Raw genomic sequence first — 18,214 nt, 5'->3', positions numbered from 1 at the left:
CTAGGTTCCAGAATGCTGTCTAGAGTGGCAGTCACAAAGCTTACGCCGTCTCCTAATGATAGTTACATGCTTCTAATCCACAGTGGCATCGAGTGGGCGAAGGACGGCGCAGTACTGAAGATTACTGGCCACCGTATCGCGATTTCGAGGAAAGGTGCTCTGAGGATACGGAGGTTAGCTCCGTCAGACGCCGGAACCTACAGTTGTACACTGGGTTCGACCAAGAGCGATCTCGTTCTGACAGTCAAGGAACTGCCGCCGGATTTCGATGGCCTCATTGAGGAAGAAGACGACGGCAAAGGCTCGCGCGGACACAAAGGTAACGGAGCCTATTGCACCCGGGAACGTATGTATGAGGCCGATACGGTAATTCTCTCACCGCTTCACAGTAAACTTGGGTAAACTTGGCCAAGTTTCTCATCCAGCTTACATATTAAATAAACGAGTTTTAAAGATTCGCACTCCGTCTGCAGCTAAAGAAGCCCCAGCGGTAGTAGCACCCACGATGACGTAAGCCTAGCACACGAATGGGAGCGTAGCGCAGGCGATTGTCTCCGAGGTCGTCTGCTTGGCGTTCGCGTCGCAATATACTAAGTGATAAGTCCTCAGTGAGTACGCCGACTATCAACTACAAGTATGAGTTCTGACGCGACCATGTTGCACGGAACACGATGTTACACTCCTGGCTGGACGAACACGTCCGACGCTAACCAGAAACAACATTCTACGAGTCGATCACAGACTCTCCGCGACCAGCAGACGCCGTCCCCTCGTCCCACTCGCCCGTCGGTCGGTCTCCAAGGCTGCCAATGTCCCTCCAGTCGCTCCCTGATTGGACTTGTGCGCGGCAAAGGGCGCTCACTGATTGGCCTTGTCCGGGTGACGTTTTCTCCAACTTCCAGAGAGTGAATTCCAGAATATTCTCAATATCTGTCGTCTGCTCTTTCCATGCGTTACATCAAACTGCACTGGAACAACGCCACCAAATCGGGTCACATTTTCGGCGTTATTGTCAGTAATGAACGCGGACTGAAACGGCACTATAGTTTCGAAATCGACTGGGCGGATGCGATGGGCGAGCACCACTGTAATGGGGAGGTCGGAGCCAGCAGTTACGTGTCTGACATGGAAATGATTCTTGCGATTGCAAGTTACAGAGCGCATTGCCATTAACCAATTCGATTACCTTTCCATTTTCTTTTAACAACAAACTGCATGCATTATAAGGGCGCGGAAGTTCTTATAGTCTACATAGTGCTAGTGTAATTTTGAAAACAAGTTTGGAAGAACACGCATTCTTGTCGGCAGATGTGACATTGTGTCCTAACAACATCGTATGTCTGTAGCGCATGCGCGTCAGCAATATCAAATAAATACTACATATTTCAGCGTCTCCAACATTGGCAACACTGGACGTGGACCATCGCAAGCCACATAAGTTCGGCAAACCGCTGTCTCCAACCAGTACGGTGCCAAAGCACAAGAACAAGTTCCCATTCCTCACAAACAGCGTAGAAGACACGCAAGATAAGGACGATTCCAAGGTTCAGATCTGTACATTATACATGAAGTGACGAGGTTTGAAACTGACCTCTGAAACTGATCAAAGTGACTTTTGTTGTCTCCCTACAGCCATGGGACGAAAGCGCCACAAGTAGCTGGCAACGAAAGCATGGCTTGGTGTCTGACCAGGAGAGCGAAGACATCGGCATTGTGAGGGGTACATTAGATGACCCAACGGTAAGGTCGGGCGCCTCAAGCAGTCACGAGGGCGGACTCTCCCGTATCCAAACGATGCTCACAAAGTTCCATCGCACTTTTGGAGGAGGAGGCAAGACTGTCTATTGTTCTTCCGACACACTTAAAGAGCCATTGCCTTCATTCGGCCTGTCAACGCTTATGATGGTTTGTTCCCGCATTAGATGGGGAGCTTCCTCCGGAGGACGAGGACATGGGCTCTTCTGACAGCTACGTCTTAGGAAAAGGCAGCGCGGAGAGCCTCACATTTGAATGGTCTACAACACCGTGGTCTGCATGTTCGCAGACATGTGGAGGGAACGGACTCCAGGTAAACGAGACATATACTGTCCCCTTTCGGTTGTATTGCTCTGCAAGTATAATGAACACAACGAAATATGGACTAATAAATGTAGCATCTGCAACGATCGACGAAAGGCGTAGAATTCTCTGCAGCGGCGAAGCGATGGCTTACCCCAGAGACAGAAAGCTCTAGGCTAATTTATAACAGTCCGAAAGTAACTGGATGATCACGTGCACAAAAATTTCAATAACTGAATCCCAGACCACGCAGGGGCCTATATTCGTAAATAGTCGTAGGACTACGTATAGAAGCTCATTGGCCATATAGGTTTCATTGAACACACATAGTATATGTCTTTTCGCAACAGGTGCGCGCCACGCAATGTATGGTCCGCTTGCACAACGTGTCCAGGACCGTTGACAATAGCCTCTGCGTGGACGCAGGGCTCGAAACGCCACAGATGCTCGAGAAATGCGGCCTTCCCGAATGTCCACAGTGGGCCACAGGACCTTGGTCGCAGGTTCGTACGCTTTAGGCATAGCCAAGCTGTCCCCGAAGTGGCACTGATGCGAACTTCGACACATGCAGTGCTCGGAAAGGGCGTGCTTCACGCTCAATACTTCCACTCAGGAAAGAGAGGTGTCATGTCGTCTGCCCAACGCGTCTACAGTGGAGCCTTCCTGGTGCAGCGCGTCCTCCAAGCCAATGACGCAACAGCGGTGCTTCAGTGACCGATGTATAGGTGTCTGGAAAGCCGGGGAGTGGTCGGAGGTACGTTGCTTGTATCAGTTGCAAAGAGTGGTGAGTGAACGCTCTCGTCTCGCGCAGTGTACAGCAACATGCGGTGAGAAGGGGTTCCGAACGCGTATCCTGCAGTGCGTGTGGTTTGGTACGGATAAACCTGCAGGAAACTCGTGTCTGCATCAGAGTCGTCCAGAGGTGCTTCAGACTTGCACTGCACCACCATGCAGCAACTCAGGTATGGACGCTTTTGTGAGCTACATTATTTTCCCTGGCAACAACGCCTCTGGCATATTGGAAACGTTCACTCTCTCTCTCTTGGTTGGTTGGTTGGTAAAAGAATAACAAGGGGAAGTTGAATTCGCGCAAGCGAATTCTGCTACCACAAAAATCTTTCTCTCTCTCTCTCTCTCTCTTTCGGTCAGTGCCATTTGCAGCTAAAAGTAAAAACACGTATTTACTCGCGTCGAAAACGGAGCGCCACACAGGAGGTGCACTAGTTAGTGCGAAGGGGAGATATATTTGACCTGCACGGCCTCTCGAAACCCTTCAACCCCTTCAGAGACAATATAAGAGAACGAGTGAGGTTGACGTAATGATGTTGTCATGGGTGAAACCTACGGGAATGCAGATGGCTGATGCGGGGCTGTCTCACGGCTGTTAGCTACGCTACTTCCGTGTCGCCCTGTGCTTCTCGGCCGCCTCTTCATGGTCACTCCGCTCCGCACAAGGCTCATTTTTCAAGCCGTCTTTGTAAATCTAATTGCGCAGTGATCAAATATTATTCAGCGAGAATACTTGGCTCCTGCACTCTAAAAACAGACCTTCACCGCATAGCACGCTGCGCGCCAACCATTGCAGGCATGATAGGGTTATCGCTTCTGATTTGAGGAGAGGAGGGGGCGTACGCCTTTTTGTGGCAATTATCATATATCCAAATTGCCACAAAAATGCGGACCCCCCGTTTCTCTTCAAATTTGAAGCGATATCCCTATCATTCCATCCCCTATCCCCTATCATCCCCTCATTCTCTCGCGTATCCTGTACGTGTCGCCGTACGTGGATCTGGGACCTTCACAATGGCAGGCTCTTGAGCGGCTCCATCGGGCAGGGATAAGAACGGCGCTTGGAATACCCAGCTTTTCTGGAATTACCCAGGCCTACCTGGAAGCCAAGGAAAAGCCTGTCAGTATCCACTCCGAGCTTATGGGGCTCCGCCACTTAGACAACTTGGCCACGTCCAGAAGCAAGCACTCTCTTTTTTCTGCCCTCGTAAAAAGGTCACACACGTCTCTCGGCCGCTTGGCCAGCGTATACGCTACTAGCGCCCTGGCCCACAGTGAGCGATCGCCTCAACATCCTGCTGGGTTACCTTCAGTGCCATGACGAGAGTTTGTACCGGGTGTAACGCTCGACGTTCCGGGCCTTCATAAAAAGAGGGACTGTAGCCCCCTGGTCGCTAGAACGGCGGCTGAGAACCTCATAACTGACGTCTACCACTCACATACTCTGGTATTCACTGATGGCTCTATTGACGATCGTACCAAAAGTGCCACGTGTGCCTTCCACATCCCGTCAGTGAACGTGTCCTGGCAAGGGAGATCATCGCGTTACCCGATATCCTCCACGACTGCTGAGCTCCTGGCTCTCCTACATGCAGCTGCTGCGGTCCAGGTACGAGGGTTTGCCAGAGCAGTCCTACTCACAGACTCGAGAAGCGCTCTATGGGACGTGATGAACCCCATGTGTGACAACATCTTAGCGCGAAGCATCAGAAGATCGTGCGCCCAACATAAACAAGCTGGAGGCGATATCGCCTTCCAATGGATACCGTCCCACGTCGGTGTCGGCGGCAACGAAAGGGCGGACCAGCTGGCGTCCTCGGCACACCTGGGCTGCAGCAATGTTTTGCCAACTCCGGACGACGCCGACAGGCAGATGTCTGTTCAGCTCCTTGTTGAACAGCGCCACCCTGGAATACGGGACATCATGCATCATAATCGCCCTCCTCTTCCCACGAAAAATCTTCCTCGAAGCATCCATAGAGCAAGATAGGCTCTAGGGGTGACGCCTGCTGTGGCCACTGTCAACAACCCGAAACAATCGAACACATCCTGCGAGACTGCCGAGCATACCATTCTGCGCGCGAAACACATCTCCCTCGCTCCACCTCGGGCTCGCTAGCAGACATCCTCTACCCCGCTGGTTCTTCTGCCGAACGTTCCGCCAAAGCAAGAAACCTCATTCTCTTCCTGCTGAAGACTGGCCTTGCTGATCGACCCATCTAATACTGTACTCTCCCCGATGAACTCGTGCACCTCACCGCATCCCCATCCTTCAACCTCCTCTATCCTCCATCCGTCCGTCCTTCCTTTGTGTTTTGTTTTGCTATGCGTTTTCCTTTTCTTTTTTTTTTTTTTTTTGCTATAGTCGTGACGACGCCCACTTCTGTGTGGCCAACAACGGCGAGCCTATCCTGCCATCACCCCCCCCCCCCCTCTGTTTTTAGAGTGTTTAGAGTGTGTGTTAGAGTGTTAGAGTTCTGAGAAAATAACAAGCTACACCTCACACAGCCACACGTTTCTCCCCCGCATCGGACTGAACACATCAACAGATCATCCGAAGTTCTTTACGCGAGATTGAGGATTGGGCACACATGGCTCACGCATCACCACCTACTCAGAGGTCAGGATCCGCCAGCTTGTGCGCACTGCGGTGACAGCTTGACTGTCTTGCACGTACTGGCATCCTGCCCTCACTTCGAACACCAACGCCAACAGTATTTCACCACATTCTACAGATACCATGTCCCACTCCACCCAGCCCTTCTACTGGGTGACACTCCTCTTGTGCCGTTTGATAATGTCATATAATTTTTGACCATGTGTGGATTACATAGTCAGATGTAGATGTTAAGTATTGCTCCGCTTTTATCCAATATCACTGAACTCCTCATGTAAACATCTCATCCTGGATCATCTCATCGCTCACACTTGTAGATACTCACTTGTTATCGTCCGCCAAGCACGTTAGCCTGTTCACCCTCCTCTCTTTCTTATCCTGGTCCATCTCATCGCTCATACCTGTAGATAGCTTTTAACTACCACACACTCTCACATCCCACTCTCATCTCTCCCATAAGCATCTCTCACACACTCACCGTAGTTTTGGCGCTCTATGGCCTTTGTTGCCTTTGTGCCATTAAAACCATAATCTCTCTCTCTCTCTTTTTAGAGTGTGATGGACTGCATGACGAATTAAGTAGGGTTTCGAGCAATTCTAATACCCCTGTGGCCCTGTCACATGGCAAATTGAATGTTGTTCCCGGCGAATGACATTCGCGCTGAATGACATTCGTTCAGTGCCACACGGTGATACCAAATGGCATTTCATGAAACTGACATTCGCTCAGCGAATGGGTTTGGGGAACTCATTCGTTTTTCCCTCTCGCACTAACTGCGTACCCTCAACGGCAGAAAGGCAGCAAAAAACAACAACTATAAGCAGCGAAAAGAAACGAAACGCGAATGGAGAGTTATTGTCCGATAAGTTTTTTTCGGGCTTTTCTGAAATTTAAGAAGGAAGTATTTACGCAGTTTTCAAAATCAACGACAGCGACAGAGCTGTTCGCCCTATCGGTTGTAGTCCGCAGCAAGATCTTCTTCCGTACGTACACTTCCTAGGACGGCCCATAATACCGCTATTCACCTTCGCATAGACGCGCAATTCCGTCTGCGCTGCTGCTGCGGGCGACGAGAAGCCGATACGCGCGCGGCGCAACTCTTCACATGCCATGACATGTGAATCGGCAACCACCGCTGCCCCTTTTTCTCTGAGGCACGTGACGCCAACGTCACAGTCAACGTGACTCTCCGAAATGACCAATCTGCATCGCGCGCCATTTTCGCGTTTCTTCGCTTCGTCTCGCGCCAAAGGAGAGAAGAGGGTTTCGGCGATGCGACGTACGGGACAGGATCTTCACGAAATTGAGCCCTTAACAGCTGTCGCTGTAAAACTACTCTTGTACCCAGTCAACTGGTTCGGCGACCCATTGGGCCTCCAAAGGTGGCCCAATAAAGCTACCTCATTTAAATTCGTTTGGCACAATGCCCAAAGGTGCAGGCAATTTTTATTCGAATATTTAGGAATATATTTATTGATGACAACACGCGGCACAGCGTTTCCTGAGTCAAGAAGACGTGCACCGAGCACTTCAGCGACTCCGAAAGGGGTGGCAGTCCAGGACCCGGGTCGGCGAGAGAGGGGGCAGCCGGGGATGGAGCCCCGGGGCCCGACCCAAGGCCCGACGGTTGCTAGCACCAGGAGACGTGAGGAGAGGCCCGAGCAGGACTCATCCGGAGTCATTCCCCGGGCCCGTAATTTCTCTCGTCGGCCCTGTCCAGGACTACACTCTAAGAAAAAAAGGAGTACTTTTACTCCTTTTGGGGACTAAGTGCATTGCCACAAAAAATAGTCCCTTTCGGGAGTAAATGCACGGGAGTAAATGAATGTCACAGAGTGGAGACTGCATTTCACGCGCCGTTGGAAGAGTCCCAAGTACATAATTCGTGTGCATGCATGAAAATACTTTGAAGCAAACCGTCAACCGTGATCTATCGAGTGACATAAAATCTTGCGCCATACATAGTGCACAATTTGCGAAAAAAGATGCGCTGCTTTTACTATGTGTGGCTGGAAAACTGCTACGTTGGCTGAGTTATAGAGTCTTATGCCGTTCAAATTGACCAAGAGCACATATTTACGTAGACTGTTGCATTCAGGAGGCTATTCGCGAAGTTCAGTGACAATTTGCAGTCCTGGGGAGTAAATGTCGGGACTAAATGTCGGGTTAGGGGACTAAAATGGAGAGTAATTGCGGACTATGGGAGTATAAGAATCTGCAATTGCTCCCCGGTTTACTCCTTTTTTTTTTTTTAGAGTGTACGTACCAGCTTCAATATCTAAGCAGCGATGAGACTGCCGATTTAACGCTGTTCTCTGTCGCTTACTCTTGCAGAGAACACATGTGAAGATCACTCACGCAACTGCCACATGCTCCCTACCTTCCACATGTGCCACATGAAGAACTACCACGACTTGTGTTGTGCTACCTGCGAGCAAAGCTAAGGAAGACTTAACGAGCCTGCCACATGGAGAAAGAACGTCCCACCCTCTGCATGAACTACGGTAACCCTATGGTCACAACTCGTGGGGCACGTAGGAAACGGGACTGTACCGTCAATGAAAAAAAAAACCTACTCGGGAAAGATTGTTTGCTTGTGGGAAGCTAGACGATCTGGATCAATCTCAAGAGCAAATCAACGGGCCAAATGCTTTGTCCTGTGAATGATGTTGAATTGATCGCGAAGCTTTTGTTTAGATCTCCACTGACCTTCACCGAAACTGAGATCCTTTAGACCACGTGCAACAGCTCGTTATACTCATTGACACGTGTTTCTGTTAAAACCGCCAAAAAGAATTACGCTCGCTCAATAGTATATGAGACTTATTATGACAGTTCCATACTCTTAGTTACAGGAGAGGAGAATCAAACAGACGTAATTTTAAAACAATATTTAGTTGCTTCGAAAATATTGACATAACTTCCATCAAAATGCAGAATTAGTCCTATCTTGTGGGCTTGTAAAGATTCAACTGATTTGCTGAGCGTTACAACACGTGTAAAAATACGAGCTCCGTTAAACAGTACAGACATGCTACGGGGACTTGTCTGGCCGTTTACGTTGCTAGACAGTTTGTTATATGATCATGGCTACCGCATGGCTGTCATATTACAGCGTAACTACGGGTATATTTCGCGCTAATAAGCGATTCGCCATGTGCAGCAGTCATGTCGCAGTGTTGGTCACTTATGTTTCATCTATGTTCACATTATTGATGTTTTATCGTTTGTTCATTCGTGCAGCTTCGGTAACCAATGCAAGGAAAGGGATCTCGGAAAATCAATCATAGAACTGCATAGAACTACAAGGTGAATTTCGCAAAGGTTGCACATTTAAGATAACGTCTCTGGCGTTTCAAACTTTGCAGATGGATGGTCGTTTGCTCGAAGTTTTACCCTTATTTTTATTTTTATTTTTCAAATGCTATCATTTTGTAGACAAAAAGTTAGAGGCAAAGCATATTCTCACCCCATACATTTCCTATGGCCTATACCGGCCGCAAACCGCCATTTTTTCCTCTCTCTGCTTCACGTTCACATCTCCACGTATAGGTGGCGCTGCCTGGAGACGAAGTACAACCAGAACCTATGGAAAAACCAACAAACAAATGGATGAGATGCAGGGTTTCGAGGCAGCGCTACCTATACGTGGTTCTGTGAACGTGAAGCAGAGAGAGGAAATCATTGCGGTTTTCGGGCGGTATTGGCCACACGAAATGCATGGGGTGAGAATTTGCTTGGTTTCTAACTTTTTTCTACAAAGTGATACCGTTTGAAAAAAAAATATCGATAGAACTTGAGACAAATGACTATAAGTGTGCAAAGTTTGAAGCGCCAGAGATGTCACCTTCTATTTTTACGACGCGATCGAAATGTGTAGCCTTTGCTAAATTCACCCTGTACATAGCATAACCACACCGACTACACAGACATTTGCTCGTGAAAGTAAGATTCATGTAAGCTTAAGCATCATCATCAGCTTCGATTACGTTTAAAGGGACTCTAAAGTGAAATATAACCACCATGTTTCAAGATATACCATGATGTGGAACTTGGCTTTGTGATGACACATATGAGTCATCACCTCTCAGTTATTCATACTTTCGTACTAATTAATTTCGAACACTTCTAGAAACTGAACAGTGGCGACCTTCTACGTTCGCCGAGGAAAACAGTGGGAGCTCGCCACGGATTGGCGGGCTGGTATCACGTGATATTCAAGTAGTACGTAACGCATTTGAGACAGGTTACTAATTATTATTTGCCCTGTTTTGAAGAATAATAGCACTGACTCTTGAGAAGCTCTGTTTAAACTGTTCCCGTAAGAATATCTGCGCGATGTGCATCTGTTGGCCGTCCTCGCTGTCCGCGTCTCCGTGTCGTCTTCGCTCCGAGATCGAACGGTGTCGGCGCGCAGCGGAGCAGCGATGAGCTACCGCAGTCTGGACGCGTCGTCTGCTTTTAACGTTCATTCCGCGTTCAGTGCAGTAGGTGAAGCATTGGAGAACCGAACAGTATCGTACCATTGCGGCACAAGTGATCTTCCGGTGAATATACACGACAATTACGGAAAAGAACCATCAACCCCGAACATCGGCCGGCGTGTTATCCACACTAGAATGGTGACAGTGTCACCCCCTGAAGGTCGATCTCGCATTTATTTCCTTCTTTTCGTTTCTTTTACTTTTCGCCTGTGGCACCTCAAGGTGCCTCCCTGTGTCGAAAGGGATTAGGCGAACCTGAACCTGAACCTGAGCCATTACCCACGGTCCCGGCGTGAGTAGAGTCACCAGAAGATGAAAGCCGTGAAAGTCGCTGGGTGTCGCTGCTGTGTGCAAAATGTCGCAACCAGGCGATTTCTACGGATGTCTGCTTTTCGTTCTAGTGTTCCAGGATGCACCAACAGCGCACTTTTGACGACGAAGCGCACATTGCAGCTGGCCACGACCTGCCAGAGGGTTAGCCTAGTTGCTTGCGTTCTCAATAGATAGCGGCATGACGCCTCAGGGTTGCCCCGTCTTGGGGTCCGCAAATTTTGCTTTGTGCAGCAACCTTTGAAATCAGGTTGCTAAAAAATGCTCAGTGTACAACAGCTATTAGGTATCTGAAGCGGCCAAGTTGCAACCTTTCAGAAAAGCACGCAGTTTCTAAACGTTTACAATTCACTTTACAGTCCCTTTAAACTCTCGAACACGTTGTGAACCGTTCTGCCCTCTTGAGCTGATTGTTGGAATCTCGTGTTCAATGTTGCCCAAGTCAAATCGGGAACGCGTCAAAATGTTTAAAACAAATAAAAACTAAGCCCTTAATCGGCCCGTTGTCCAGTATCCTAATGAATATTGTCGGGTGAGTCGAATCATTGAACTCTGAACTGTCGACGTCCACTGTGATTGTCATGCAACGGCTCGGCAATGTTTCTTCTGTCCCTTCTGTGTTGTTCCAGCCTCAGAACATCAGTTCTTTAATGTTTCTGTGTTCTCTTTCATTACATTCCGCTAGAGATGTCTGCGCGAGCTATGGAAATGCATCGTGGTTGACAAGAATAGTATTCCTCGAGATAAATAATAATAATAATACTCCCAATTATTATTATTATTAAGTATTCCTTCAGCAACAGCCATAGTTATGTACATATAGATTATTCTTTTCGTGTTTATGGATTATGATGAAGAGAAATATCGAAAGTGCTATGAAATGATGATGCTATGAAAAATGCTATCGAAACATTGCTATGATTTTATGAGTTCATTCTGTAAAAAATGTTACGCAGTTACATTCATATCGAAGCACGTGGGTTAGCACGCGGAGCAATTTTTTTCGGCACTGCCATTTTCTTTCTTGTCGTTGTTTCGGAACTGTACCTCATTTTTTTAGTGCATGCATTTTTTTTAGTACGTGTGTTTTTGTCCGCGCTTTTATCTTTTATTTACCATATCTACTTCGCGTATGTTTTCACGTGTCCACTTTGCATGTGAAGTGGGTTCCGTTATTTATTTCCTCCTTGTACTTAAGGCTTTCATCGCACTCGGAGGGACTCCCACATTCAATTTAAATGGGACAAGCACTTCATTACCGTTGTTTCATTACACATGCACACAATTGTAATGTATAGGCGTCTTACCCTGAAATATACATGTGCATTTCTAGCTCTAATGTGCCACGTTTAAGTTTTTTTCGTTTTTTTTTTTCACACATTTTTCGCAGCACACTTTTTTTTGTGTTTCAAACATTTCACGAGCCAACGAAATTCGTTTTTTCAGCTGAATAAGTGATAATTCCAGCCAATCAAATAATGTCAGGCTGTGACTGGAACCTTGGAAGCGTGTCGTACAACAGAATGGAACCATATTTAAATTTTAGCCTACTCCACCTGTGCCCGCTGACTGTTTCTTTTTTTCTTTTTTTTTTTTACATGTGTATATCTCGTGTGCAATGCCCTTCGTATGCTCGAAATGTGTCCACAGTGAATGTAAATTTTGCCATTTGATTGCGTATGTTGTTTCATCGTCATGTTCCCTTCTTCATGCCACAAAGAACATCGTGCGAAAGTATTGATCTAATCGATAAAATTCGACATTTGTATCAAGTGTTTACGGCCCCTTTGACTCGTACAATGCAGTCCCCCGGATGTAGAACATTAGGATCTCCAGTACAATCGTTAAGTTTATGCCCCTTTTATATATATATATATATATATAAGAAACCGTGACAATGAGGGGAAAAAAGAATACGGTGAATTCGAATGCTATATACGTTTCCGATAATCTATTTTCTCCGTTATTATTGTTCTGCGTGTCACTAGCAAGAAAGTAACTGGAGCTTTGGAACTTGGCCGATGATTCCAGCACACTACCCCACGTTTTCTGAATCACGTGACGTTCTGTAGGTATAGGTTCATAATGTATTAGTATATTTCGTGAACCTGTTGATTCCACTGTAGCATGTTCGACGTCTGTTCAAACACGAGTGAAACGTGTGAAACCTGTCACAACCACTACGTGAACGCCACAGAACAAAATACTGAGTGTTATTTAATTCTTACAAGTATAGTCCGCATGGCATTCGCAGCCTCAGAAAAGTTTCTGCTAAACACTATGGCAGTTTACATTCGTGTCACGCGTTAATTAAGCTAATTTTGCGATGGATTTTCGGTGTCAAATTTTCGTGGAAATCTTGCGAAAAACTGCGTGATTTTGATTGGAGAAATGTGTTAGGGCCATAGGCTTCCGAATTCATCGTGACAAAACTTTGTCGTTACTTGGCTAATTTTTCGTGTTCAATTCATAAAATTACGTGACATGAATGCAGACTACCGTAATGTGTGGCAAAGACTTTTATGAGTGTCACTGAGGAAGTGGCGAAATTTTATGGCATGCAGGCTATTTTTAGCAATTAAGTAACAACGGATACCCTCTTTGTGCTTACCAGCAATGGAGCAGCTCGAAACTTCGATTCGCAAAATTACCAGTGCAATAAATGTAACACAGTGCTTTGTCGCCCTCCCCCAGAGCTGTTTGTGTGAGAGAGAAATATAGAAATGTCGTCACGAACACTTATGTTGTTACAAACTGCCACTTGTAAAAAAAAAAAAGTTTACACTTCCGTTGTACACTACAAAGGTGCGGTTGTGAACGACACATTATCTACATACAGTGAGGTTAGTTGTTGTCAATATTTTGTGCAGTGTTTGCGAGTGCTATCGGTTGTTTTGTTGTACACTGTACATATATGGTCATGGGTCCTATATTGACTTATCCACAGGGACAACTATTTTCACGCTCGCTGTAGTGTCTGTCTGCAGATTAGCCAATAAATAGCACATTCCGCTTTGAATGTATAGGCAGAAAAAAACAAAACACTGGCCCATTGCTGCAAAACTCAGCACTCAGTGACTGAGGCTAATCAGCGCACTGGCTGCTCTGTACTGGCGGTTTGCAACATCGTGTACTTCATTCTATTAGTAGCTGAAACTTTAGTCAAGAATGTTGATTAACCCAGCCTTAGTCATACTCATGTCATCCTTGTTTCTTCGTACTGCACACGCTACTTCTGTAGTCACCTTACGTCATACAAGTTTTCTTCCTGTCTCTCTCTCTCTCTCTCTTTTCATTTGTTTTGTTCATCTTTAGATGTTACCGAACATCTTCGTATATTTCGCCCAAAAGCAACTTGCAAATCCCACTCATGTCTCACTTTGTGACATCATCCTTGTCTACCCGAATGTACCATCTTCTCCTTTTATTTTTTAAAAATACACCCCTGCTTTGCTTTCGAGAGTGAAAGTTCCTGCATCCTGAAATGAGCAGCTGGAGCCTGCGAACTTGTATGTAGAAGAGTGTACATCTTGGATTTGAGCATGCAGCGTGTGACCGTAGCACATGTGTGAAGGTCGGTGTGTGTTCGAGTTGTGAATGATACCGTGCGTGTTTTTACACATAATCTACCTGGCCTGTTTCTGGCTATCCCACATGTAGAGAAGACAACGGACATCTGTACAGAAATTCACGTGGTTTAGCAATTAAGCAATAAGGTAGTTCTCGTCTCGTGATGTGCTATTTATGATCTCGTAGTGCCAATAAATGATATATATTGAGCTTCTGGTTGATTCCTAAGTCCATAGGCTGGGGGTGACAAAATAAGACTAACAGTTCGCATATACTGTTTGTGTGCATGTTTTTGGTTTACGTTGTTGCGTTTAACTGGTTGCACGTAGTATAATAATTTGCGCATACATTGCTGCTGAAAAGTAGTAATTTTTGCGGAGATCTAATTTTCGAGAAATTTGCTCTCGTCATTTTCCCGCGAATTTAGAGTCGCGCGAAGTGTTGTTAACGAGGACTGGAAAGTATAGAGAAACTGTAGTTCTCAACGAATGCGTTTCACTAAGTCGAACACTGAGTGTAATTTATTGTAGCGCAATTTTAGGCGTTTAGATGTTTTTTTTTTTTTATTAGTGCCCATGAACGACACGAACGTCTACATAATGGTGCATACACAAGAAATGGTACAACAACAACAACTTTATTGTGAGATTATGAATGGGGAGCTTCATCGCCAGGGGCCATACTCTACCCCATTGCTGGTGGTGATGCGGGGAATGAAGTAATCACAATAAGGATCGAAGTCCTATGGTATCCAGAAAGGTGAAGAGAGATTTGAAGGCAAAGCGTTGGTGGAATGGATGTGGCCAGGGACCAATTTTGGGAGAGAGAGGATGCGAGAGTTCAGCTCGTTAAGGGATACGGAGAGTACGGTTCGGGAAGGTTGGTATAGTGGGGCAATGGAGAAGAATGTGCTCTAGGTCTTCTACAGCACCGCAGTGACTGCATTGGGGAGAGTCAACTTGTCTTAAGCGTTAACGCCACTGCGCTGTAAAAGACGCATCGAGGCGCATTCGATGAACTAATGCGGCATCTTGACGAGAGGTATGTCGAGACATGCGGAAAGCGAGCGCTGGATCAACCCTGCTCAGCATGGCTGGAGGGAGAATATCAGCAGTCCATTGGCGGGAAGCCAGGGGAGTCACGAGGCGTCGAAGTACGGAACGACGATCTCCTCTCAGCAGCGCAGTACGCGTCCGTCTCCGAGACGAGAGAGATGCTTCTGCGGCGCTGTCGGCCTCTTCATTCCCTTCGACACACCGCAATGGGCTGGAACCCATTGGAGAACCAGCCTGTGCCCTGCTTCGTAGACAATGTTGTAAGTCATTACCACATTCATCTCCCAACGGTGCGGATGAGCCTCGGATGCCAGCATTTTCAATTGTTTGCACCGCAGATGTTGAGTCAGTGAACACGACCCATTCCCCTGGGGTAAAATCAACGATGTGCTGCAGAAAGAAACGTACGGCTTAGATTTCCGCAGCTGTGGATGATGTTTGGTGCGAAAGGCGACGTCCTTCCACTACGCCTTCGGATGGGATGACGAATGCCGAGGCGGACTTGCCATTTCAAGATGCGCCATCGGTGTAGGCTGCGGCAGAGGCAGAAAACTTAGAAAACTTCGTGTCTACCAGAGCATTAAAAAGGTCCGGAAGACGTACGAAGGTGGGTGGCACAGGCAGAGACTAGGGGGCGTCCGGTGGTGTGACGTCGTTAGCTATGAAGCCAGTGAGAGCCTGGCGTGTCCTCTGCGTTACACGATGGAAATCACTTTCAGGGCGGTATTGAATTTTCCTGAGAAGTGGGTGACGGGGAATGTGTGCACGCGAACGTAGGCAGTGTCGAGCCGTTTCACGCTCACGGAGAACCTCCACCGGGAGTTCACCAGCTTCAGCCCTCCTCCAGCGCACAACAGCTTCCAGCCGCTCCGTTTACAACAGCTCCTCTCGGCCGAGGAGCTGGGAGATCGCCGTCCCACCCAGCTTTTACGGCGCATGCGGCAACTGCTCGGAGACAATTCTGCGTCCATGGACGACGCGCTGCTCAGGGAGCTTTTTCTTCAACGCCTGCCACAAAATGTGCAGATGGTCCTGGCCACAGCTTCCAACATGACACTGGACCAATTGGCCACACTCGCTGATGCCGTTGTTGAGGTGACGAGTCCATCTCCCGCCATAACCGCGGTGTCACAGCTTCCACATGCTGTCCCCAGCCACAACAATGCCGCTTCGCAGAGCGCGCCAATCACCTCGCATTCTCAGACTGACGACCTCTGCCGCGAATTTCTGAGCCTCGCGAGCATTATTGCCGCTTCCATGCACAGCCCCGTCACCCCCGCGCCTCTCGACGACGAAGTCCAAGCAGTAGTCCACGTCGCCCTTCTAACGGCCGTTCGACCAGCAGAGACCGGAGCCCACTCTCGTCCATTTGCTGGTACCATCGTCGGTTCGGCGCAGACGCGTACCACTGTCTCTTGCCGTGCTCATGGAATGCGGAAAACTCTCCGGCGGACCATTAATGGCGACAAATGGTCCAAGCCACTCATCCAGTCGCCTCTTCTACATCCGCGACCGTAACTCCACCCGACGTTTCCTAGTTGATACTGGCGCAGAGGTCAGCGTTATCCCAGCGACCAGCACTGACCGTCGGCAATCCCCCTTGTACCACCTTACTGCCGTCAACGGTTCGAAGATCCCGGTATTCGCGCAGCGCCCTTTAACGCTCAACTTGGGTCTCCGGCGCGAATTCCGCTGGATGTTTCTGGTCGCCCACGTCAACCAACCAATTTTGGGCGCGGACTTCTTGAACAACTACCACCTCTTGGTCGACATCCGCACTCGCAAGCTCATTCACTCCAATACTAACCTAGCTGTCACTGGTATACATTCTTCCTTATCTTTAGGTGTTGCCTTTTACCACGACACCAGCAATGCCTTCAGCGCCATTCTTAAGGACTTCCCCGAGCTCACCCGGCCACCCGACTGGTCGAAGCCAGTAATGCATCATGTAGTCCATCACATCGAGACTAAAGGACCACCTGTGTTTACTCGACCACGCCGACTGCCCCCGGAAAAGCTGAAGATCGCTCGTGAAGAATTTAACCACATGCTTGACATGGGAATTATTCGTCCCTCTTCTAGCAGCTGGGCATCGGCGCTACACATGGTGCCGAAAAAGACAGGTGATTGGCGTCCCTGTGGGGACTATCGGGCTCTGAATCGAGTTACCTTCCCCGACCAATACCCGGTGCCCCACGTCCACGACTTTACAGCCTTCCTTCGTGGTGCCACCATCTTTTCGAAGGTAGACCTAGTCCGGGCTTATCATCAGATACCCGTCGCTGAGGAGGATATACCCAAAACGGCCATTACCACCCCATTTGGTCTATTCGAGTTTCTCAGTATGCCGTTTGGGCTGCGAAATGCCGCACAATTCTTTCAGCGCTTCATTGATTCGGTCATCCGTAGTCTACCTTTCGCTTATGCTTACATCGATGACATTCTTGTCGCCAGCTCATCCATCGAGGAACACGCTGATCACCTACGTGCACTGTTCTCCAGGCTTTCCGCTCATGGCAATATCAACGCCAGCAAGAGTCAATTTGGCGCTCCGTCTCTTGAGTTCCTGGGCCACCATATCTCTTCTCATGGCGTCAAGACTCTTCCATCCAAAGTCCAGGTCATTTCTCATTTTCCCCGTCCTGCTTCTCTCAGCAAGCTCCGCAATTTTCTCGGGCTCGTTAACTTCTACCGGCGATTCGTCCCACGCTGTGCTAAGATCATCCTGCCCCTCGAGAAGTTCCTCTCGACCAAATCTCAATCTTCTCGACCTCTAACTTGGACGGATGACGCCATAGCAGCTTTCGACAACATTAAGCAGGCTTTAGCTAACGCCACGCTGCTCGCCCACCCCCGCCCAGATGCGCCAACCTGTTTTATGGTGGACGCATCTTCAGCCGCAGTTGGAGCCGTCCTGCAGCAGAACATGTCCGATGACCATACCGATTGGCAGCCCATTGACTTCTTTCCCGGAAGTTGAGACCCCCTGAAACGCGCTACAGCACTTGGCCGAAGATACAGGCCGTGAGCTTCTTGCCATCTACCTGAGCACGAAGCATTTTCGCCATTTTCTTGAAGGACGAACTTTCACGATCTTCACAGATCACAAGCCGCTCGTCTACGCTTTCCAATCTCCGAGCCCGAATCATTCATCAAGAGAGCAGCGCCACCTCTCATTCGTGTCTGAATTTACAACGGACATCAGACATCTAGCCAGCATTCGGAACCCTGTTGCTGACGCCCTCAGCCGTGTCAGTATTCCCGGACTGAACCGCGATTCGTCCGCACCCTTAACCTTCGCCGCCATAGC

General features: G+C 48.1%; 1 protein-coding gene across 2 annotated transcripts in view; it reads left to right on the top strand.

Annotated features, from left to right (window-relative positions):
* LOC135388659 (protein madd-4-like) overlaps window positions 1–8,054 on the top strand; it is a 247,901-nt gene extending 239,847 nt beyond the window's left edge. For both annotated transcript variants that reach the window (XM_064618353.1, XM_064618352.1), the window contains exons 16-23: window positions 84–319; window positions 1,390–1,544; window positions 1,633–1,831; window positions 1,923–2,068; window positions 2,409–2,561; window positions 2,630–2,812; window positions 2,870–3,020; window positions 7,800–8,054. In XM_064618353.1, the coding sequence (XP_064474423.1) occupies window positions 84–319; window positions 1,390–1,544; window positions 1,633–1,831; window positions 1,923–2,068; window positions 2,409–2,561; window positions 2,630–2,812; window positions 2,870–3,020; window positions 7,800–7,909 (1,333 nt within the window). In that variant the 3' untranslated portion in view covers window positions 7,910–8,054. The remainder of the gene's footprint in view (window positions 1–83; window positions 320–1,389; window positions 1,545–1,632; window positions 1,832–1,922; window positions 2,069–2,408; window positions 2,562–2,629; window positions 2,813–2,869; window positions 3,021–7,799) is intronic.
* Window positions 8,055–18,214: the final 10,160 nt, after the last annotated feature.

Source organism: Ornithodoros turicata, chromosome 3 (assembly GCF_037126465.1).
Source record: "Ornithodoros turicata isolate Travis chromosome 3, ASM3712646v1, whole genome shotgun sequence".
NCBI classification, from domain to species: domain Eukaryota; kingdom Metazoa; phylum Arthropoda; class Arachnida; order Ixodida; family Argasidae; genus Ornithodoros; species Ornithodoros turicata.
This window is presented reverse-complemented; position numbering and strand designations above follow the sequence as displayed.